Source organism: Pseudopipra pipra, chromosome 11, assembly GCF_036250125.1.
Source record: "Pseudopipra pipra isolate bDixPip1 chromosome 11, bDixPip1.hap1, whole genome shotgun sequence".
Lineage (NCBI taxonomy): Eukaryota > Metazoa > Chordata > Aves > Passeriformes > Pipridae > Pseudopipra > Pseudopipra pipra.
The window spans coordinates 7,755,379-7,779,233 of NC_087559.1; the positions used below are offsets into that span (position 1 = coordinate 7,755,379).

The window sequence follows — 23,855 nt, forward strand, 5'->3', positions numbered from 1 at the left end:
CTCGAGTAGCTCCTTTTCAGAACAAAAAAAAACTCGCTTCACTGTGTTCAGTCCAGCCCTATAACCTGTGTGAGTCATTACTGTACTTATTCTTCCCAATATTCATTTTTTCCACCCACCCCGTGGGGGGATAGTGCAGCGTGTGCCTCTCGTATCAGCCCCATGGCTGGTGGCTGCACTTGTCCCATGTCCAGGGCAGCTTTGCCTGTCCCAGCTGCCTTGCCTGTAGAATTCGACGTGCAGAAACCAAAGTGAGTCAAGCAGACTCATTTCTTACATTTGGAAAGCTAGGAGTTCACCAGCAAGAAACTGGGAGCCTGAGAAAAACCCAAATTGAACTCAAGAGCTGGCGAATGATAAAAATGTGACATGTGCTTTGGATTACTGTTGTTATTTCACAGGTTTTGAAGCATTGCTGAACCCTGTCATGCTTGTTCTATAAAGCCAAGTCAGATCCTACAAAGGAAAATAACTGACTTTTCCTTCTAATAAAGGTATTAAAATAGAAAGATTGACCCTTTGCAAGCAACATGAGTCTGGCAGTGCCTCAAACCAGGAACTGGGACCAAGTGACCTCTGGAGAGACTCTTTTCCTTGCTTTTTTTGTGATTCTCTAGTCAAAGTGAAGTGGCACTGCACTCTCAGAGGTTGCTGTATAAAAGAACGTGTGGTCTTTCAGGGCTTTTCACACCAAATATGTTCCGTTTACAAGGAAAAGAGATTTTGTTCAGCAGCCAGCCTCCCATATGCAACCTGGAGTCTGAGTACCCAGGTTTTTTCCTTTCTTTCTTGTGCATCCTCAGCATCCGTAAGGATTCTGCCTGCCAAATCCCAGACTTTTTCTTGACACCTGATCATCCCCTCTGTTTTGAGTGGGGTTAAGTGGCTGGCATTCAGGAGCCTCTCTCACTTTCCATTTGCTGTCTTTGGTCTGCAGGCTAACAGGATTAAAAATCCTAAAAAATCTTGTTTCAAATAAGCAGATGTGACCCAGAAAACATACAAGAAATAGATCTTTCGAGTAGGAGAATGCCATTTTTACAGCCACTCCTTCAAGCAGAATTGCACTCCGAAGTTAGCATTAACTTCAGTTTGAGAGCTCTGCTTTAGTAATGAATGTGTTTGTATTTCCTTGTCTGTTATGAAACAGAGGCAGTTAATCCTGTGTGCTTGTCCACCTGGGTCAAGCACTCAATAAACAATTAATTTTGCTTTTTTCTTTTATCAGAAGCTGTCATCATTTTGGTGTTTAATTACTTTAGGGGCTTACCTATAGATGCCCATATGTACTTCGATGTGATGCTTGCCTGTGAAAATGCTTTGTCCCTGGGTATGCCATCACCTCTCATTTCAAAGTTATCTTTGATAGTTATAAAAGATCTTTTCTTAGTTCTCTTGTGATGGTTCTTTCCTTCTGGAGTTCCAGTTAGAGTACTTTGAACATTGCATTTCCAAGCAAAAGCCCAGGATTGACTCTTTCTCTTACAGGCTTGGGTATTTAAAAGATTTCTTCCATCAGGAAAGTGGGTGCTTTCCACAAGAAGCTTCTGTCCATCTGGTGAAAAGATGCACTATGTTTTTTTTTTTCACTAGTTCATATTTTGTTCTTGTGTCTCGCACACAAAAGTGCGAGTTGCAAATGCTGGCTCAATGTGATGTGACCCGGTGAAGGAAGGCACCAGTGAGTGCCAGAGGGTGGCACATACAGTGCAAAAGAAAAGAGGAGTGTCATTCCTAGGATCTTATGACACTTTTGATGTTCTGTTCAGAACTAAATGTTAAGGCATCTTCATCTTTTGCCTCCTGGGCAGACCACCTGCTCCTCTTTGTCTGATCGACAGGGAACTTGCAGAGAAACTCAGGTTAGAGACTTAGTTTGTTTGATTTGCCCTCCTGTATCTACTGTCTTCTTCTCCTTCCACATGTCCGTACTGCAGCACAATTGAATTTTTGGCCATAGATTGTCAAATACTTTGGACCAGCCAATTCCCATCCAAATTGTGACCTTCTATTGCCACCTCTTCAGAAAAGCTTTTTGGAAATCGGGAACACTGTAGTGTGTTCTCCCAGAGCTTTCCTCTGCTTTGAAGAAAGACCTTCAGGTTGGCCAACAAAGGCAAACCATCATGGCTGTCTGTTCCACCAAGCTTCTTGTCCTGCTTAGGATCTCTACAGTGCATTGTGAGAAGGAAATCTCATTATCTCCTGTTAACCAAGAAATTCCACAGCACAGAGTCTTTTGAAAGGGTTTCTCTATGCTCATGCTTGCAATCAAGGCTGAAATATGTAGCCCTCCATAACCTGACCAGATGGCAGTTTGCAAGCATGTATTTCTTCTATTTTCATTGCCGAATATTCTGCACCTTATGCTCTGAGGAGTTAGGTACAGAAATCACTAACAGCGAGAGAGATACTGTTAAGTATTGAAAAAGTGGGGGGAAAAAAGCATGGATGTAATGTGCCTATGAGGGCTATGTAATCTGCCTCTGCAGAGCTGCTGAGTTTGCAGGGGGTCCGTGCCCTATAGCTAGAGCAGCTGGTGTGCTCGTATGAATCCATGGAGAGAAATGTGGAACACTTGTCCTTCGCACAGTCATCCAAGTTTGCAGGATACAGAGTAGGTCTGTTCTCTGGTGAGTTGAGAGGTCTTGGAAAAGTAGGGTTTGCAATGGGTTTTTTTTTTTCATTCTAGCTTCTAAGAGAACACTGATTTATATCGCAGCCAACAGACACGTATGTGTGTGTGTGTGTCTCTGTGTGTGTGTCTGTGTTGAAAGATCTTTTTGAGCAAATGCTAAAGCTGGTGCAATGACAACCAGTTTCAATGGCTTGACTAAGATGTTACTCATTGACCCAGGGCTGTCTCTAACGCACTGTAGTCCTGGCTTTAGCATCTTTTAATTGCTCACTAACCCTTTGCAAACCACTTATAAATGTATCATTAATATAAATGTCAGAATTCGAACAACAGGATTATATTAATCACTTTATAAGGTTGTACAACTACAAAATGACAGTGGAAAATGTTTCCCCTTAAAAGAAGCACCGTTGTAGTGAAAGTGAGTATTTTTGTTACTATTCTGGGTGTCAGTCACAGGAAGAGCACAGATTTGACTGCCTACTTCACTATCAAGCTCTTTGCTTCACATCAAGGCTTTTGTGAAAAGATTTGCTCTTGAGCATTTGCTCAGCCTCAGCAGTGAGGTTTTAAGTGTTTATAGGGATGGAAGAGACAGGCGTTTGCATCTTCCCTCACTAAATCATTTCAGGCATCCCGTAGGAACTGAGCATTTAAGTATGGCCAAGAGTCTCATTTAGCTCTATTCTGAACCCAGGAGACAGCTCAGTAAAAATACTGTGATTTTTTCTGCCCTCCTTTCGTTACTAGGGCAGCTCTACAGGAGCAGCCCCGGTGCCTTTGGACGTGTTCTGTGTGATCGGTGCTGCAGTACCGTGTGAGCGTTGGGATGTTGTCCAGGGGGACGTTGCCAGTCTGTTTGCACTGAGAATTTCCCAGCAGACAGTACAGGTGAAAGCCATTTTCACAGCTAACAGACACAAACGGGGCTGAAGCAGAAGAAGCCAAGAAAACAAGCGGTACAGCTCCAGAGCGTGCGTCTTTTATCAAACATATCAGGATCCAGTCCTGAAGCTGAGCCGTCTTAAATCAGACAGCCCTCATCTTGTTGATGCAAATGCCCACATTCCCTGCCTGATGGCTGAGGTTATATTTAGCCATCTATATTAAATAGGCATGGCTGGCTTCTAGAAACGGTTTCTCATCTTGGACCTGTAGTTTTATGGTCTGAGCAACTGCAGGCTTTATGGAACATTTGTTGGTAATATTAATCATTTTTTACAGGTCTCACTGCAACTGTTAGTCAGATAATTAGATCGGTTGAACCTGCAAAACTGTGCATGTCAATTCAGGAGAATATTTTTTAAATTAGTAACTGTATGTTAACATAATATACTCCATTATTTTGCTGTTTTGTTTTGTTTTAAGAGTACTAACTTATTCTTGCAACATATTCTTGCATCAGCAAAATAATGTGTTGTATAAAAGAAATATGTTTCCGTGTGAATATAGTATACTGTTTACTCTAGAAGTCATATTTTATTAATACAGTGTTTTTATTAATATAACACTGTCACTTCTTGAATTTTAATATTAAAACCAAAGGTCCTCTGATTTATGTATTTACCATCTGGCTAAGTTATTTAAGTTGCTTTTCCTTATACATTTATATGTTGTCCACCTCTTGCTATTTCTTTATTCATTCCGTATCAGTATCTAACCACATGCACTGCCAGTTCTGAAGATTTAACACTCTCTCAATCACTGTGGAGTCTGTGTCTCATTCAATAGTCATATCATCTTATCAGCAGATATAGTATGAATGGAAACAATGGGCATCTTTGTGATGGTAGTGAATTCTCCTGTCTGCTTATTGCCTGACAAAGACGACAAACAAGATAGCAGGAAAACAAATCTTCTAAGAAATATATAAGAAAAAAAAAATAAGAACATAGTTGTGTTTTTTTCACTAGAAGAATACTTTGATTTGTGATTTTTCTCCCCAACGAGGGATTTTATTCACAAAGGGAGAATAAGAATGAAGTGTATTCCCTAGTATTTGCCACCAATGACAGGCTGAGCTCTTGCAGAGGTGTGGTTCACATCGTCTGTTGCATTAGGAAACATTTATTCAGTGCAGCCAGCTCAGTTTCCATTACTTTGGGGTTTGATCCATAAAACTTGCAGTAAGAAATGAAGTTCAAAATGTGGCTCAGGAAGATTGCTAAGATTTGAATATGCCTTGAAAGACAAAGTGTATAATTTGATAGTTTCCTAACAGTCCATATTATGCTGCCTGTACAGTAACTAATTTAATCCAGGGGAATGGGAGAGGCCTCCAGAGGTGGCATGTCCTGATGCAGTGACTGAGACCAGGGAAGTTTGGATGCTGAAGCAGTGTACATCAATAGAAAAGCTTTCAGTAGCTTCAGCAGTGCAGAGTGAAGCTGAAATCCTGAAGTCCTGATTCCATTTTCACTGAGCCCAAGTAACGATCCAGTGAAAACAGTGTCAAAATATCTGGTTTTGTTCCTCTTATGGGACTGTAAAACCACCTATGGGTTGTGTACCACTGGGCCATACAGCATTACTGGGTGAAGGCAGAAACAAGACATTCCTTGGAAACTGGCCCTTCTTCTGTGAGCCAGGAGACATGGGAGTTGGGTATTCAGTTCTATCTTTTGCTGATTCCCAAATACCATTATGTTTTTATTTTGCACGTAAAACATGAGCTGTGATAAGATACCCATTAAAACAGATTTAGACCAATTATAACATTTAGAGACCTAGAAAACTGAAATATGTCAGGGTGGACTCCAGACTTTGGGCATGAGGTGCTGTTACACACAGGTTGTCATAGGGGAGAATGTTACATTAAATCAAGACACTTACCCACTTTTGCATAACAGTTGCACATCTGAAAATACTGATTGAAGTCATGATGCCCAAGTACACATGCTTCATAAATTAACCTTTGAATGTCTTAATCACCTCATGGCCCATTTCCAGCCAAGAAACAGTCACATACCAGTTCTGGATTTATTTATGAAGTGCAGTTTATTCACAGTGCACATATGAGGGCTGGGCAACCTGCAGGACCCATTTTTTTCACACCCAGGAATGCAAGGGAGGATCAGGGCACAGTCTTCACTGAGGAAGAACCTTGTAGTTCACTGTTTCATCACTCCAGATTAGCCCTTCTTTGTTATTTATAGGGCCTAAGACAAAGAGAGGTTTTGCAGAGAAAGCCTGACTCCTCTGAATTCAGTGGCAAGATCTATTCATTATTTCAATTCCTAATTCTTTGGCAGATCTCTTAGTTTAGCTCTTTCATCCAACCTAAGTGTGTAAGAACTGAAACTTTTACTTACAAGAGAGATTTTTTGGAAGAAAGTCTGCTCTCAGCACTTTGAAATTGTATCAGGACTTGAAGGTGGAGTTATTTTCATGGATGTTTGAGTACTTTTTTAATTTGCTACTTTGTGATTCTTCTTTCCATTCTGGTTTGTTTTGGGGGTTTTTTTAGGAACTTGATTTTTATTGCAGACGGCAAACCTAGTACACTTAAGCTTCCATACTCATGCTTCTTTCTGAAATGTTTTGCTTTAGTTTTTTAACTGTCCTTGTGCTGTGAACTTTGCAGATTTGTTTCTGAGTGTCATGTGCTTCTGCTACATCGGCATTGTCACTGTTATGGTATTTTTTCTTTCTGTCTGTTTCTTCCACAGGAGTTTAACAAGTAATCTGCCCAATGTGAATCTACCAAATGTGAATCTCCCTAAAGTACCAAATCTACCAGTTAACATCCCACTAGGCATCCCACAAATGCCTAGCTTTTCTGCACCGTCATGGATGGCTGCTATTTATGATTCTGAGTGTGTATTCAGTTCAAATTAGATCTCATTTAAATTTAAAGTAATCTTGGCATGGATATGTATTGTTTGTTTCTGTGCATTACATAAAACTTTAAAGAGTGATACAGTTAATTAGACGTTTTCTGAATGAGACACTAGTGAATTTCTGGCATGTGTATTTTGAGGGTTTTTTTGTATAAATCTTGAAAATTTGTCTCAACTCCCACTGAGAGTTTGAGCAAGTATCTTGCTGTACAAAATAGCTGTCAACAATGGGCCATGGTTTGAACAACATACAAACCACCGAACTTACAATGTGACATTATGTGTCTCAGCAAAGAGTTTTGTCCAAAAGAGATGAACCAATTTCAGTGCCAGTCAACCAATTTCTGTGGACCAGATGTAGATCTAAAAGTGAATTTTGTTTAATGCAAGCTCTGCATTTCCCAGATTATTTTTGTCTTGATTTTGATGAAGCAATCTAAGAAAGAGCAGTACCCTGCAACAGTTTTTATTCATGTTGGGGGAGGCCCCAGAGAGTAATTAAAGCTCCATAGCCATCATTGCTGCCTAAATAATGCCATGACCAACTAAAGAAAGATATTTCAATGTGAGCTTCAGATCATGGCTTAGAAAATCAGGCACAGTGCCAAAGCAGTCAGTCTGTAGGAGCCTTTTGTTCTGTGCTCCCACCTCCCTGTCCAAGTATCCCAGGGTGCGTGTGCGGAGCTCAGAGGGAACATACCACAAATCCTCAGCACAGATTAGGCAAGTTCTCTTCTTATAGGAGATTTCCCTTAAAAGTCCCATCACTGAGCAGTGTGGAGGGTGGTACACAGTGGGCTCAACCCAAATCTTGTCATTTGAGATGAACATCCCAACATGGACACACGTCTTGTCAATCCTCCTCCTAAATTCCTAGAGCGTTGTTTAGGGTTGGCATAGGGTGTACTCAGCCAGCACTGTGGTGCTTTTTCTCTACCCTCTCACTTAAGAGGTAAAACTGAAGAACCCCCCAAAACTCCCCCCTTCAGTGTTACTGAAGCACCTGCAATTACATCTACACCTGGAGTCCACCAGAACATTTCTGTCATTAACCTGGCGCAGGCGGGATTGCAGAGCACCGGTAACAAATCAAAGTAAACCAAACGCTGATGTGAGAATTTTTTTTAATACATTTTTAAAGCTTTTAAAACATTAGCATGGTTGTTTACGTTTCAAAGCCATACAACTCATATTCATGCTAAGATAGCTATATTAAAGGCTAGCTTAGGCAGTTGTCTGTAAAGAGTACATGAAAGTTTTAATCTTTCTCTGTGCATGCTTTGTGGTATTGCCCTTGAAAAGATAAGAATCATGTAATGACAGAAAATTGGATAATTCCTCTGAAAACGCTTGAGAATCAATGGTATACTGCAAGCTGCCTGCGTGATTAGAGTAATTGTGGTGCTTACAAGCAAAATAAGAACAGTGCATTTTGGAAATTAATATACTATATTGTTTACTTGGATGGAGCCCTAATCAAAAGTGAGAAAAAGACTGAGAATAATACTTTTAAAATTTTGAAACCAAATGGATGTCAGAATATTGCTGTCGTAGTAAATACCAATTACTATATTTGTACACATTAAATCACTTAAAATGTAAATTTATGCAGTTCGAAAACTGGGTTTAGACTGTTAAAGCTGATTTACACCTAAGCACAGGTTTGAACCAGGCACAACTGAAAGCTGGTGGTAGATGAACATGTAAGACTGTTGTACAAACCTGTCCCCTGGCTAAAGGAAATGCCTGATTCTTTATCTTTTCATCTCCCTGGTTTCCTTTTACTCACCCTCCCCCTCCATCAAGGACATGTTACCTGTTGCTTAGTGTCAGATACGTTTCTCCTACAACCGAGACGATTCTTTATCTCGTTGACTGTAAGCCCAGGACCCCACAGGACCCCTTTGGCATGTTGGGACTACAGTTCTCACCTGGCAGTAGCCCTGTTTCCATTAGCTCCGAGCTCCTCTAGCATTAACTCAATGCAGCTGGCATCTGTCACAATAGAAACACCCTCCCTCATCTGTTTCTATAGATGATGTCAGCACAAGTGGTAATGCATGGTGTGTTAAATATCTTATAAATTACTGTGTTAGCATTAGTGGTATGCGAGGAGGGGGTTGAAACTCTTGAAGCTCCCTTGGTAATTGTTCTGGAGAAGAGAAAAAAAAAAAGTGAGGGAGAAGGAGAGAGGGAGAGAAAAGGGTTATGGATGCATAAATTTCTCTGCACAAACAGAGCGCAATCCAGTTCTGTATTTTTATTCTGTAAGTGGAGGTTTGAGATATAATTATACTGTGAAAAGAGCTGGTGTATCTACACACTCTGCAGGACCAAAGACTTCCATCTGGGCAGGACTATGGGTACAAGAATATGTACTTGGAAGAGAAATTAAGAGTTTTGTGGCTGACCAAAGTTGTTGCAAAATAAATTTTAAAAGAATGGAAATTCATTGTCCTGTAACTGTATTTGCAAGAAAAGGGTGCAGCAGTCAATCCTGCCAAAACTCCTGGATATGAGCTGCCTAGTGCCCTTAGCTCAATTTACTTACCCCAGTTTTTTTTCAGCTGTTCAAGAGATAAAGTGTGTCCTCGCTCACCACTTGTTAGCACTGTCCCTTACCTGGAAGCAGGGCCTCAGTGGGGGGACAAGGCAAACTCAAGATATAATTCGGAGGGAGGAGAATTGCATGAAACCCTAAATCTTAATAACTGCATACAGCCTAGTATGACAGTTATTATTGATCAAGGATTTTCTCCCACAATTTCTGGCCTTAATTCTTAATAATCACATATGTTAATGTGGTTATTAACTAAGGCTGATTTTTACCATACTTCCCGTTAATATGTGTAACTCGATGTTGTCTTACTCATCTGGTCTGGAAAGTTTTGTGGGTGATGACAGCAAGGTAGATTAGGCAACTGTATGGTAAAACTCAAAATCCTGATGGTGGAGATGGCCAGCGTTGTCCTGTGTATGAAAATACTGTCTGCCCTACATTTGTTGCAGGAATGGTCTCCACATCAGGTTGCAAAGAGCCTGATGCCACTTCTGACTTTTGTTCTCGTTTTGCCCTGCCAGCAACGGATCAGGCACCTCGGAAGATATGTTCTGGAAACTTGATGCCCTACAGACCTTCATTCGGGATTTGCACTGGCCTGAGGAGGAGTTTGGAAAACACTTAGAGCAGCGCTTGAAGCTTATGGCGAGTGACATGATTGAGTCCTGTGTGAAAAGGTGAGTGCCCATGAGCGAGCCAGTCGTGTTTCTCACAGCAGCTCACAGGATGCAATGGGTTTTTATGTCTTACTGTCAAGGAAATTTCATTTCAGCCACCATTTATTAGTGACCCCAGCCCAGCTCGGCCCAGCAGAGATGTGGTGGAAAGCCTGTTCCACCCTAAAAAGTGGAATTCACCCCATTTCCTGTGAATTATGGACTCTCCTAAGCAAGCACTTCTCTGTTGAGACTTTAGAGAGTGCCTTTTCACAGTAAGACAATAAATCACCCATTTTTTCAAGCTTTTTACATAGTTCTCATTTGCAGTGCTACACATGCAGTCAAGCCTTTGTAAATGCAGTTTGGTGTGATGATCTTGAGTGCTGAAGGCATAGCCCCGAGAAAGATCCCAGCACTCACCTAAAAAACACAGATCCATGACAAAAAAAACAAGAAAAAAATTATCAGAAAAAGTGGATAGTATCTTGGCACACAGGTTTCACATCTGCTGCTGATTGAGAAAAGCTATTGTATTATCAACCACATTATAGGATAGTCACCTGCAGGTCTTCCAAAACAGAGATTTCTTTAAAAACCTTCTAGACATACTGGCAGCTGTCATTTTGAAAGCAAAATATTGAGGTTAAATTTCCAGCCTCTCCACAGCAATTTATATCCATTGGTATCAGAGGTGATGAGGCAAGAAGAAGAAATGAACTATGTATTTCATTGTGCAGAAATGCATAGACAAAGAGATCAACCAGAGGAAAAATCCATGTCAAGTACAGCTGGTACATGCTAGTATTAGCTGCAGTGTGTGATGTGGCTGTTCTATACCACAGTTTCCTGGCCACTCTGTCAGTGTGAGTGTGGCATTTATTATCTGTTCCTCACAGCTTGGATGTGCAGTGTCACCACAGAGGAAGGCACATTCAGTCCTTGGGATGCAGGCAGGAAGACAGGCAATGAGACTTGCTTTCTCACCATCCTGGAATAAACCCCAGTGCATTTAAAGTGCAGTGAGATGGTCTTTGACATTGAGCAAGTCTCCCTCTATTGCAGCAGCTCATCCTTGGTCACTGAGCTTCAGTTCTCCTCCAGTTGTCAGACTGTCCTTTAGGAGCAAACTCAGTGCTGGAACTCTGCTCTCTGCTCTGCCGCAGCATCACAAGCAAAACTCTTACTTTCTTTTTTGGTTTTTTTGGGTTTTTTGTTTGGTTGGTTTTTGTTTGGTTTTTTTTTTATTTTATTTTTGGTTTATTTTTTCTTTAATTGGAACCAAAGCCCTTTGGTTCCAGTTATAGCTGCAATGGTTTGTAGAAATCAAACCAGGTTAGCTCAGCTGAGGTAACTGGGAAAAATAAGCAAATTTCTTGGTACATCTGAAGAAGGGTTTGAGTGCTTGGAAGCCAGGGTTGTTTTTTTTTTCCAATTGCCTCAACCTTTCTACAAATGTGTTGCCCCCCTGTAAAAACCCGGCCCAGCTTGTACTGGTATGACTATAAATAATGGTTCTGAGCATAAGTAAGTAGGAACATGCTCCTTTCTGCAAGGAGATGGAAAATCCCAAGTCTCCTTAGGTCCTTTCAGTAATTACCAAGATTCTAGTCCCCGAGTCCAGGCTAAATCTGGCACTGGTAATTAAATCAGTTCAAATGCCACTGCTGATGTAAACCAATATGCTGCCTTCCCTATTTATATCACCTGCAAACAGGGCCTGGCTAAGGTTTCTTTAGCAATTTCAGTTTGACACAACATTTTTCTTCGCGTCTGTCTCTGAACTGTTGAATCCATGGAGGAGCCACCCCGCTTTCCGCACTTGGTTGTATTTCGGGGCTGTCAGGAAAGCAGACCTTGCAAGGAAGGCCTATTAACTAATAAATCCAGGCAAGAAGGACCTATGTACAAACTCAGATCTGATCCCGAGAACGGGAGCTTCACATTTGTAAATGAGTTTTCATTTGCATAACCCTTGGGGAATCATCCAAGTTCAGAGTTATGCCTGAGCTGCAGCTGATATTATTTGTTATTTCTAAATTGAAGCTCCTATGTTAATTTGTTGGCAGATTCTGTCTGATGTGATAATTGTTCTGTGTTAGGTTAGATTACTGAACTACCTCTGGAATATGCAGAGGGGCTCCAAAGAAAGGCAAGACAATGCCCACCACACTGCAGAGCATTCCCATGTTAGAGTCACAAATGCCTTGGTATTCAAAATATGACACGGGATCAGATTCTGTAGTCTTTGGCCCAACAAAGCTCTTGGTGTATCACTTATCAGTTTGTAACTGCCAGAGATGTCAAATTCGTGCTCAGTGAGACCTCAGGAAAGCAGTGAGGTGTGGGCTTGTGCGATGCATGTGCGTGTGCTCATACTGCAAAGACGATTAGGAATCTATGAACTTATAAGACAGTTAGGAACTTAGCAAGCAAATACCATCATGGAGACCTAAAAATGCAATGGTCTGGCAATGTCCTTTCAGTCAAGTGATGAAGGAGTTTCTGTTATTTGTAGTTGATATCAGGAAGCAATAGGAGCTTCCTCTAGTGTGGCAGGCTGTGGTTATAAACCAGCTAATGCAACCAAATTATAGATGTATATTGACACTGCTGTTTGTAACATCATCACACTGTTTATCAAGCATGAGAAAGTCATAGTTTCCCTGAAACCATTGCACACTTTATAAATAGAGTGTATTCTGGAAAGTGGGTTTCTTTTTAAACTGGAAAATAATTTCTAGTAAAAGCACATTTGTAGCAATTGCACTATGGTACTCCCAGCAGCATTCGGCTTTCTGGCTTCTCAAACTCTTCTCAGAATTGTTTCACGTTATTATTATTGGCTTCAGAATGTTTAAAAGCTACTGACACATCTTTTTCTACTTTCCTTCACAGAACAAGGATTGCATTTGAAGTAAAACTGCAGAAAACCAGCCGATCAACAGATTTCCGAGTCCCTCAGTCAATATGCACCATGTTTAATGTCATGGTGGATGCCAAAGCTCAGTCAACAAAGCTTTGCAGTATGGAAATGGGCCAAGAGGTAAAAATGAAGGTTCTTCCTTTCACAGCTTTTAAAAGCAATGTCATGAAATTTCCTATCTCCTGTTGTGCTCGTTTCAGAGACGTTGTATCGGTTGTGGATTTAGTCTTCCATAGAGAGTGTGCAGATGAATGTACAGGGGGTTGCTCTCAAATCTAATGAATAGAAACATTCGGAATCCCTGTCACTTAGGAGTGGCTTTTTGCAAGGACTGTGGTATGCATACGGTATCTCTCAAGCTTGGTTGATGCATGATGACCATATATATTGAGTCATTAACTGCACCTTGGAGCCAGGTGTCGGCAACACACTTTCTGTGTATGAGTGTGTTCTGTAGACAAACATAAGGAAAACAGAAGTGCCAAGTTGTTGCTGTGATGCTTGTAAGGAAAAACAAAACCCCACCAAAATAAAGAAATAACTTCCAAAAGTAGATTGAAATTCCAACTTCTTTGACTTCCTTTTGAGTACTGGCTATAATCAGCACATCACTGATCATTCTGGATTTCCAGGTTCTTAATGACTCAAGTTTCCAAACAACAAATCTGTTTTAATGAATTGCTGATTTTTATTTTCTACTGAAGCCATAGTTGCAGGTTGAAGTTTCTGTGAATTGATCTATGAACTAGAAAGAAATGGTAAATTGAAGTAGATTTAATGCATCATAATGATCATTTTGCTCCAGTGGCTTCAAGCCAAATTAAATATTCATATACCAGTCTAGAATAAATTCACAAATACTCTTTGGCTCTCCTATCCTGCTGCTTGTCAGCATTTCCTAGATAAGCCTTTTCACTACAGCTTTCCATGGTCAGATTTTGCAGTGAATCATTGCAAGTTGTTCCTGTGGTTTTTTTAGTTGTTCACTTCGTTCCTCTGAAAGAATTTCCTCCAAAGGCCACTGGATGCAGCAGGGCTCCTTGCCCTGATGTCAGTGGTGTTTGGATCAGATCCAGCTGTTCTTTTTATTTTTCTCATACATATTTCAGTTTTGACATTTTATTTGTGACAGTCACCTTGCAAGAGATTTCATACTGCCCGTCATCAGGTTCTTCCCTTGTCCTCCAGGTCAGCTGGGGCAGATCTTGAGTGGGTTTTTGTTGTCCGAGCCTGGACATGAACTTCTCTACCATTTTCTGTACCATATTCATACCCATTTATCTCCCTAAATCCCTCAGTCTGCAGGTGCTGCAGCATCTACCTTGGCAGTGCCCCATCAGCTGGGATGGTCCGTGTTTGTGATGCTCCCCACTGCAAACCAGCATCAAACCCTTATATTAGCGCAGTCCCTGAGAACAGGGAAATTTTGGAGATTAAGCAGGCTGATATCATGACAGAGGAAGCTCATTGCATTTATAAAACTGTCAGGTTAAGTATTCAGATGTCACAAGACCTGTAACAGGAGCTGTGCCAGGGTATTGTGTGTCCGGGCACTCGCTGCTTCTTTCCATAACTACTTGTGATGCTCTCTGCTTGCCACAATTTCCTCCAAATTCTGAGCATCAGTCACAGTGTACACTGAGCCTGACTCAGGCTGCAGGTGAGAGGGGAGCAGGCGGTTGTTTCTCGGCTGTTCTGGGCTGCAGTGGAGATTCAGCTGCAAATCTGCCTGTGCTGCTTCCAGAAGGTGTTTGGTACAGCAGCTCAGAGACAGAGGAACTCCTGTGGCAAGCAGCAGTTGCTGGGGCACAAGGTTTTTAGCAGATAGCTGAACTAATAGACCTGTAAAGCAGATGTAAATTATCGGTGCGTAAGTTACCATTTAGGGCTTCAGTATTTTATACACCTTCCCTTTTTCTTTTCTTTCTTTTAATGAGTGTTACTACCTCCCCCTCCATTCGCTCGTACCACTCCGTTTTTTGGCTACCTCCATCTCCTCTTCTTGAAGCTGTCTAAACCTGTGTGCTGAGATGGGCAGGCTGAGGAGCGTAAAAGTTTGGATCCTGGGCCATTACAGCCCAGGAGGGGAGGACAAAAGGCCACCCTGCCTATTCCAGTCCCCAGCGGAAATGATGAGACAGTCAGATAGGTAGCAGAGAGACGGGCACCCAAGTTTCCAGCTTGCATCTTCCTCTGTAATTTGGAGAGCTGAGTCTGTGCCTCACTGAGTCCCTCTGTCCCACTGTCTCTGGTGTGTGGCAGTCGCACAGCTCAGCAAGGGCTGCTGGCAACTCCACCAGGGAGGGAGAGAAGGGAGAGAGGGTCAGAAAAACTCGCTGACAGAACCATCCATTGGTGCTGCAGCCATCATGTGGCTCCTCCAGTCCATAGTCCCTGTGCAGACAGTTCAACAGGAGCAAAAAGGGCTCACATTGCCCACGACAATGTTCAGGCAGGGCTGTTTGCCCAGATCTAACTGGAGAAGACATTTTTATTAGAAACAAACCACTGATTTTTCTGACAGTTCTAGATGTACGTGGGCAGAGACTCTCTCAATACCTTACTTGACCTCACTCTGCAGCTTCCCTCCCACCCCAAAGGCCTTCCCTTCCACACTACCTTCAGCCACACTCACTTTAGCAGATACTTGAGTGCATTTTGCGAGCATTACCCTGTGAAACAAACACCCATCATTTCATTCCATTTCCTTGTCTCTAAAGGCAGCTGTTAAAACATTTGGTAAACATACTTTACCATCTTAAATATTTATTTTTCCTCTGAATTTTTAATACATCTAAGGGGATAAATGTATGTATTAAATGTTTCTCAGTTGGTCTAGTATGTTTCTATTTAATATCTAAGGTCAGATGGTCCTTAGAGAAATACAACGTACACACAATCTGTTACATGACAAGGCAAGATACTCATCACATAAAGTCAAGTTGAATCATTGTAGTGCACTGATTATGGATTGTAATAATTGAGCTAATAGAAAGCTGTGATGAAGTCGATCCAGAGCGGGGGCTACGCTGGGGAAAGCAAACCAGCTCTGCGATCTTTAACCTTGAGCATTTTCACGAGGAATGTAGAAGGAGCTGTTTAGAATTGCTGGTTTACGAGCCAGGCGTCTGTAAGCAGCACCAGGCGCTCGCTTTCCAAACTGCTGCCTTCTCCGACCCCGTCCTGGCCAAGGCTCGCCTTCCCGAGGTGGAGCTGGGGCTGCAGCACAGGGAGCACAGGGTGCACATGGCTGTGGCTGCCCGGGGCAGGACCCTGAGCCTCACAGGCCCTGTCCTGCATGGTCACTGGCCCTGGCACCGGGTCTGACTCCACCCTGGGAGTTGTGGCTGCGATGGGAATGAGCGCTCAGAGTCCTGCAACACCGCCTTGGTGCATGCCCAGGCTCCTTTCCTGCTCTCAGAGCAGCAGTTTTATTCCATCAGGGCTTTTATTTGCTTTATAAACAAGCTTTTGATTGAACATGCATCAGTCGGTGCATTTCACTGTGGATTGCTTTGCACACAGCTAGCCATGTTTGAGTTCAAGCTCATGACTTACTTGATGAAAGCCATTAGCTAAACGCTTGGTTGCAAGGTCTTACATACACAGAAAATGCAGTTGCAGAAGGAAGCTGTCGTGGGGCAGACAGCCCAGTATACACACAGCCCCTCCTCCATCTCTCCTAGGAAGTCCTGGTTGTGTCTGCCAAGGACATCAGCATCTTCTCCCTGTACCCAGCTCTTACAGGTCCCTGTCACCTCACAGCTGCATTGCAGCTGTGCTGGGAGCAGCCAGGTCAATCTGGGAGCTGATAAGGGCTAGCTCTGCATTAAACAGATTAATCATAACTATGATCCCATAAGGGACTGGTATATGTCTTGACCTGCAAAGCAGGACATGGGAATGGGAAGTGCCAATGCAAAAATCACCTGCTTGTTCGTGTATGTTTTCCCTGTACGTGGGCCCAGCAGATCGCAGCCTGTGGCGTGGTGGTGCCAGCTTGTCCTCCTGCCCAGGTGAGGCTCTGAGTGCCCCCAGCCAGGCCTTGGGCTGGGACGTGCTGTGCCACGTCCCCCTGCCCTGCCCCTGCCGCAGGGATCCCCCCAGCACAACCATCCCGGTGAGGGGTGTGCGGCTGCCCCGATGCCGAACCCTGCCTGTCAACAGCCGGGTCCCTTCCGCTTGGGAGCAAAATAAAACCATAACAGAGTGCCAGCAGTCAGCTACAATCCGGCCCCTTCCCGCTGTTTTACTGCCTGCTAATCCTACAGGTAGCGATCTCTGGTATTTCAGCGAAAGGAGGTTTTGATCACATTTCATTTCCCATTGCTTATTGTTTCTGTGCATGATGCTGCTGTTCTCATACGTCTCTTTTTTTAAAAGATTTTGGTTTATTTATTGTTTATCTTCATATGTTCTTTTTCCTGTCTTTTGCACTTTCCTCTTTATTTCTGTCCCCAATCATCTGAAAAGTTTGCAAAAGAGTGGGTAAGTGTGTCCTACTTTTATTTTCTTTCTCCCGAATTCCTGTATTAATGTTACTACCATAGAAAAAAATCCCCAAACCGCAGAGCAGTTCAGAGAGAACCCATCAGACACTGAGACCAGCAGCTAGCATTTGTAAAGCCCTCGCAGTCTTCCTTCCCAAAGTCTGATTAGTATTTAAAGCAGATTTGTCTCTTTCAATGTGATTTGATGTTAACATTTTAAAACAATATTAATGCCAAGTGGTAATGAATATAGTGACTAGCACCAGTGCTTGAAATGTTTGACTGAAAAATCAAATGTTTTGTGTTGGAAAGCAGTCATAATCAGTATTTTCTCAGTCCATTGAAAATAAGAATATACTGTATGTTTTCACTAATTAAATCTTGTATTGGAAACAGGTCTTTTCTAAATTAGTAGAAGACTGTATTTTAGTACCTATTCTAGCCATATTGCAGCTGATTGCATCAGAGCTCCCAAGCTAAGCAAGGTTTGGCATGTGCAGAAATTGGGTTGAAGACTCAGAAGCGCTGATGCTGCAGGCACAGGCGTTGGTCAGCCAGTGCTGAGCTACTGCCACGGGATCTGCCAGCACCCAGGGCTTGGGGATACACTGCCTGCTGGCTTTTGCATGGGACAAAAAAGCTCGTTGTGGTTTGTTGGGTGGTTTTTAACTCTGTCTTACAGTCACTGAGCAAAGCATTTAAACAAGTGCTTAATTTGAGCCGTGTGCCTGCTGAACGCAGTGTAACACGGGTTCAGCTGCTTTGCTGCAGTGGGTGGGAAGGGTGCAACACCGGGGGAGTGGTTGAGGCCACTGCAAACTCCCCTGGAGCAGCAGGTCCTCCCCACTCCCCTGCCGAGGGCTGGGTGGTTTGTGGTGCCCTGGGAAAGGGCTGCCTGTTCCCCTCCAGCAGCAGGTATATCTCATTGTCCGGTGCAGTCCATGTGCCAGATGGACAGGACAATGCCCACGGAAGTGGAGAAAAGGGACTTGGGGGTCTCTAGGAGCACTAGGTGCTGGTGCTCACAGGGATGGCAGAGCCTCCCCTCCGACACCCCCGTGTGGCTCCCAGAGCTGTGGGCACACAGAAGAGGGCAGGGTTTGCCCATGCTTCACAAACAGATATAGGATTCTCCTGAATTCAAGGTCTCTCCTACAAGTGTCAGTGGTCACTGGTCACTGCAGTGGGGCCCAGAGTAATAAGCTGCATAATTCTTCAGTTTAATACTGCGTGTTGTGGCTTACCAAGGGAAGAGGCTGACAAGGGTAGAGCTGTTGGCTGTGATCAATGCTAATATTTTCCTCCCCCTCTCCTTTTATTTTTCTTTAGCACCAGTACCATTCAAAAATAGATGAACTAATTGAGGAAACCGTCAAAGAAATGATAACACTCCTAGTGGCAAAGGTAACCTTCGGCTTCAGGTGAAGTGATTCACTGTTAACATTGCATTTTTAATATGTGCGTTTCCATTAAAATGTGACACATTAAGATGTTGAATTGGCTTCTTGTTTCTCACAGGCAAGATCATACATCTCCCAGTCCTTTCATGGTGACTCTTTGATGATTAGGAACTGCGTGAGATGTAATACACTGCTGGCAGGGTTGCCATACTGGGCCAGAAGTGGTTTTAAGGAATGGGTGTTATGTTAATGGGGTAGCACCCCATGGTCAGCATCACCCCACAGCACTGGGGGTAGCTGTAGTCAGGGGGTGGCACTGCTAAATGCTGCTGCAAAGCCGTTGGGGTGGCACGCAGAGGTGGCCACCACTCCTACGCATGAGGTTGTGCGGACAAAATAGCTCATCTTGTGCAAGATCACCATATGCTCTCCTAAGAAATTAATTTAGAGGTGACAGTAGTGGGAAATACATTCCAAAATGTCAGGTTTAATTGTTTGGAAATTGTTTTTCGTCAGAGTCAGCTCCTCTAGCTCAGCTGCCAGCATTCCCCTTGGGTGGTTGTGTAGGTCTGGTGTGCTGTGCTAACACGGAGGGGAATTGGTATGTAGGGAGAAAGATGGTGGGGTGTGTTTTCCTTTAGTTTCAAACTTTCTGAGAACAAGTCATCCCTATTATACAGTGGAGACCTTTAAACATAATCCACCAACATATGCCAGTTTGATTCTTCTGCAAGAATACCCAGCTAGCTGCGTGTTTGACACGGCATACTGGGAGCAAGAACCACCGCCTTCCCCATCCAGACAGGCTCTGCTGGCTTCCCCACACACTGCACCCACGTCCTATCCCCAGCATCACCCAGGACACAGAAGGGTGATTCCCACCCAGCAAGAGGTGCACCACTAGCGTCCAAAAAGCAGTGCTCCTTTTTCCCCACTCCCCAGCCTGCTGTGCTCGGGGACGGGTGGTCTGTTGCTTTGTCAATGCTGAGAGCTCCACTGGCTTCTTTGAAGCTGATGATGACTTTTACACCTTTGTTCAATTATTAAAAATAATTGCAGTATTTTTTGTCTTCATAGTTTGTCACCATTTTGGAAGGAGTCTTGGCCAAACTATCTAGATACGATGAAGGAACTTTGTTTTCTTCTTTCCTGTCATTTACTGTAAGTACAGACTATAGTTTCCTTTCTTTTTCTTTCTTTTTTTTGTGAGTTGTAGTCTGCCCTCCCAGGACTAGATGAGCTACATAATAATTCTGCCATTCTGTGATGTTTGATCACTGTAACCCCCATATGAATATACAAACAACCTGTATGCAGACATACAGTACATAAACACCCGAGATGCACAGAGTGAAGCCATTTCCAGTCATCATTCAGCTTGGTGGAGTTTATTCTGCAGAGGATAGGTATGAAGATGAAAAAAATCATCACACTGTACATGCAATTTTCCTAACTAAAGAATTTGCTTCATTGCCACTTTGCATGACAAGTGTGTTTCTCTCAGTCTTCTGGACATAACAGTGACCATCTTAAGTAGTAAATAGCAAAGGAAATCTAGGGATTGTTTTTATGTTTCTAAAAGAGAACAAGGTAGAGGAAATGCCATGAGGTCATGCAGCAAAAGGTGCTTCTAATGACACATTTAATTTCTCCCTAACATTGCAGAACCAGTCCATAGCTCCCCACATATTTCCTAGCAAGGTACAGGACCAGACCAATACCTGTGCAAAACTAGCCTGAGTATCCAGCAAGGGTTTAACAATCTTAGCTGTATTCCAGAAAAGTGTTGTGATAGCTTCTTAGGACAAACACATGGCAGCTGATTTCCAAAGGTCTTCTAAAAATGCATGCCAGAAAGTTTACAAGAGAGTCTCTGTGCAAGCATGGCTTCACTCCTCTCAGCTCACAGACAGGTGTGCCCCCAAACACCTGTGTCTGGGGTGGTTGGAAAGTTGGGTTCACATTTCATTCTCCAGACCTGCTGCCCCCACGTGCAGGCAGAGACTGGGCAGGAGGCAAAAGGCACTGCTCTGAAAACTGTCAAGGCTTTCCAAAATCTTATTTTGGAGTTGTCTTAGTTACTTGAAATTGTCTGTTGTTTGCTGCTCATGGGCCCTTTTGCTGAGTTTGAGGCAGTTTGGAATTGGGGTGGATGTAGGAAGACTTAACCAGCAGAGACAAGAAACTCTGCTGGTGGGCAGCTGTGTGCACACAGTCTGGCAGCTTATCTGAACCACCCTGTGGTTCAAACTAAGCATTCTGCCTTTTCAGGTGTGCTGGAGGCACTTTGTTCTTCCAAGAAGGGAGGAAGGGAGGGTATCCCATTCACTGCCCCACAGTGCAGCTCTTTTCCCTGGATAACCCCTGTGTGATTACAGTCACAAGGCTGTGCACATTCCTGCTTGAGCAGATGCAGAGGGTGGCTTGGGGTGAATACCTGGATACCTTCCCTCGTTCCAGTGCTGTGGAGGGTTAGGAAATTCTTGTGTGCCAGCAGCAGAGGATGTGGAGGCGGCAGCTTTCCAGGCATCGGAAGTACCAGCATCAGCCCGCATAGACAGTGTAATGTGCAGCCCTTCCTTATCCATGAATCCAAGCTGTTCCTCGGTTGATGCTGCACTGCTCCCACCACATCCTACTGTTTACGCTGCCGAGTGCTGCTCCCTTTGATTGCTGAGCAAACCCTCTGGCTGCACCTGGGCTCTGGGCTCCTGTCAGGAGCGAGCACATCGGAGCATGGGGTTCAAACATCCTCTCTGCTGCTCCTCAGTCACTGACAGTTAACTGCCCCAGCAGCAGCAAAACTGTGGCTGTCCCACTCCGATCGCCCCACAGCCTTTGAGTGCAGTCCCAAAACCTTGATTTTCTGAGTTTCCAGCCAGAAAGGGTTGTATATTCAAATAGTTGCTGTGCATGGTGTGTGCATGCCTCCAGGAAAGTGCTGAGCCCTCGCCCACATCCAAGAGGCTGGGCGCACTGCGGAGGAGCAGGATTGCTCCTTCCTGGGAAAGGGATGTCTCTCGCTTTGGCCTGAGTGTTTGCTGGGATTCACTGGGAGAGGAGGCTGAGGAACAGCCCTGACCCCTTTGGCACTGGGCTTAGCAAGTCTCCTCTCCCTGCAGTAGTAATGTGACTTGCTGTGTTTAGTCTTTGCAATGGTAAATACAGAATCTCTCTCTTGTTACAGCATGCTTGCACCACCTCCCACGTTTTCCCTGTCTGAACAAATACAACAAAGTGTGATGGTCCAAGCCGCTGAGCTCCAGAAAGCATTAGTCTCCCACCCCCTTCCACCGACTTCTTTCATCGCGTGTTTTCCAGGCGCTCTGCAAGTGACATGTACTCGGGGGTCTTGTGACAGACAGTTTTATCACCTAGTAGGATATCCTCATTTCCAATTCTTGCCTCGAAATTCAAGATAAAATTAATGCATCTGTTGTCCTAATAAATTCTCACTAGCCACTTCTCCTTGCAGAGCACTTTGAGAGGAAAACACCCTTCTAAATTTGGCCAGACTTTTTTTTTTTCTGTTTGTTGATACATTTAAGTGCATCTTGGTGGCAGCAGCCCAGGCCCTGGCTGGGCGTCTGCGTGTGCAGATCCACTGTGTCACAGGAATGCCAGCTGCTAAAATTCCCTGTAATCTGGATGGCCTCTGTAGGCAGAGCATTGCACCTATGGTAATTATAACCAAAGATTCCATGTTACCCGAGGGAGACAGAAGTAAAAGATCTTATTTTTGTTCTGCACAAAATTTGTATGGTAAACTGAGACGTTTCATGGCAAAGTCACATACTTTGCGAAAAACGGCAGCCTAGCAAAAATCACACAACATCCGGCAGTTTGGAAATTTCACTAAATGTAGCCAAATCTGAGTTTAAAGAAAAACAAGTAATTATTCTGATTAAAGGGGAGTGGGCAGGAGAAGCAGCTCAGTTTTTTTGTGGGTGGAGGGAGGAGATCGCAGGAAGCTGAGTTATTCTTGTCGCCTCTTGGCTTTGGAGAAGGTAGTTTAAAACAGTGGCGCTAAGCTGGACCCAAGAGTGCTAAATCTGCACTCAGATGGCAGGTTTGCCACTGCCTCACCTCATGCACTGCGTGGTATTTGAAGGTACAGGTGCATGGCACAGTGCAGCCTTGAGTGTGGACCCCAGCTTGAATTCTGCGGGCTTTCAGGCCACATCATTTTCCAAGCTTTCCTCCTGTCATTTGGCTTCGCTGCTTGGAAAAACTGCTGGTTTGGTGCTCGCATGGGCAGCCCTGCCTGTGGCTGCTCCACACCAGTGCAGGTGTGCCATGACTGCCTGCTCCTCTGGAGATGCAGCCATTGGATGGGCTCCAGCTGCCTTCACTCACGGAGGCTGGGGCTCCTCAGCTCCCACTCCGCAGGAGCAAGCGATAGCGCTTCGCTACCTCCCGAGAAAGTTGTGGGGATGAGTGTAGTGAAAGGGTGAGGTGTCCAGACAGCTGGCTGGAAACAGGAATACCTGGAGACAAGACAAGTCTTCGCTGAGAGCAAGGGCTTGGTGCTGATTTTGTTACCTCCTTCATAAACTCCGTGCTGGGACGTGCCCCGTCCCCCTCCGGCAGCAGACCCCGGGTCTCACCACCGCAGCAGGCGCTCGGTGCCCTCCTCCTGCCCTTCCCTCTGTTCTTGCCCCCCGGCTCGGCAGCCCGGGCGCTGCCAATACTTGCAGCGTTCACCTCGGCAATTACCACCAGTCTGGTCTTTTGTATCGCCTCATTGTGCTTAATTATGCACCCCCCACACACACCATATGAGTGCTTCCACCCACTCTCACATTCTGTCTCACACATACATTCATTCTCTCATTCGGGACACATAATTTATTCATCCCAAGATGCAACTGTGTGCGTGTTATATTTAGGCTGTTTTAATGGTAGCTTTAGAAATATTTAAAAGCAGGTGAGCTTTTACACCCAAACAAAGATGGCCGGCAACGCTTACCCTAATTAAAAGCAGAAGTGTTGTGGAAAATCCCAGCCATACTCTTTCTAGACATGGTGCCTTATGCTACAGTGGGAAAAAGGTCTCTGTGGCCAGCTGGGCACTGCTCAGTTGGAAGAGTTGGCCCTGACGTCGGGGCCACCCCGCCTCCCGTGCCTGCACCCTGCTGCATGGCAAAACAAAGTACATCTGGGGTCTTACAGCTCCCACCAACTTGTGAGGACACCACAGACTGCAGTGTCCACCTCTGATACCCCCCATTGAATAGTGTCTTTTAAAAAGGGAGGGAAATCATGGAAAAAATTATTTAGTTGTTCAGGGTCTGGGAAGCAGAAGAGCTTTGGGGCACTTCAGTGTAGCGTGGAATGAGCACAGTG

The 23,855-nt window shown here is 44.0% G+C and overlaps 1 protein-coding gene across 14 annotated transcripts in view; it reads left to right on the top strand.

The window, feature by feature from the left end:
* Nucleotides 1–23,855, top strand: part of CADPS (calcium dependent secretion activator) — a 211,321-nt gene that overhangs the window by 161,573 nt on the left and 25,893 nt on the right. For 5 of the 14 annotated variants that reach the window (XM_064667325.1, XM_064667312.1, XM_064667315.1 and 2 more), the window contains 6 exons: nucleotides 6,307–6,453; nucleotides 9,559–9,714; nucleotides 12,592–12,739; nucleotides 17,093–17,107; nucleotides 18,439–18,513; nucleotides 19,587–19,670. In XM_064667325.1, the coding sequence (XP_064523395.1) occupies nucleotides 6,307–6,453; nucleotides 9,559–9,714; nucleotides 12,592–12,739; nucleotides 17,093–17,107; nucleotides 18,439–18,513; nucleotides 19,587–19,670 (625 nt within the window). The remainder of the gene's footprint in view (nucleotides 1–6,306; nucleotides 6,454–9,558; nucleotides 9,715–12,591; nucleotides 12,740–17,092; nucleotides 17,108–18,438; nucleotides 18,514–19,586; nucleotides 19,671–23,855) is intronic. The other 9 variants (XM_064667313.1, XM_064667316.1, XM_064667318.1 and 6 more) reach the window with 3 other exon arrangements.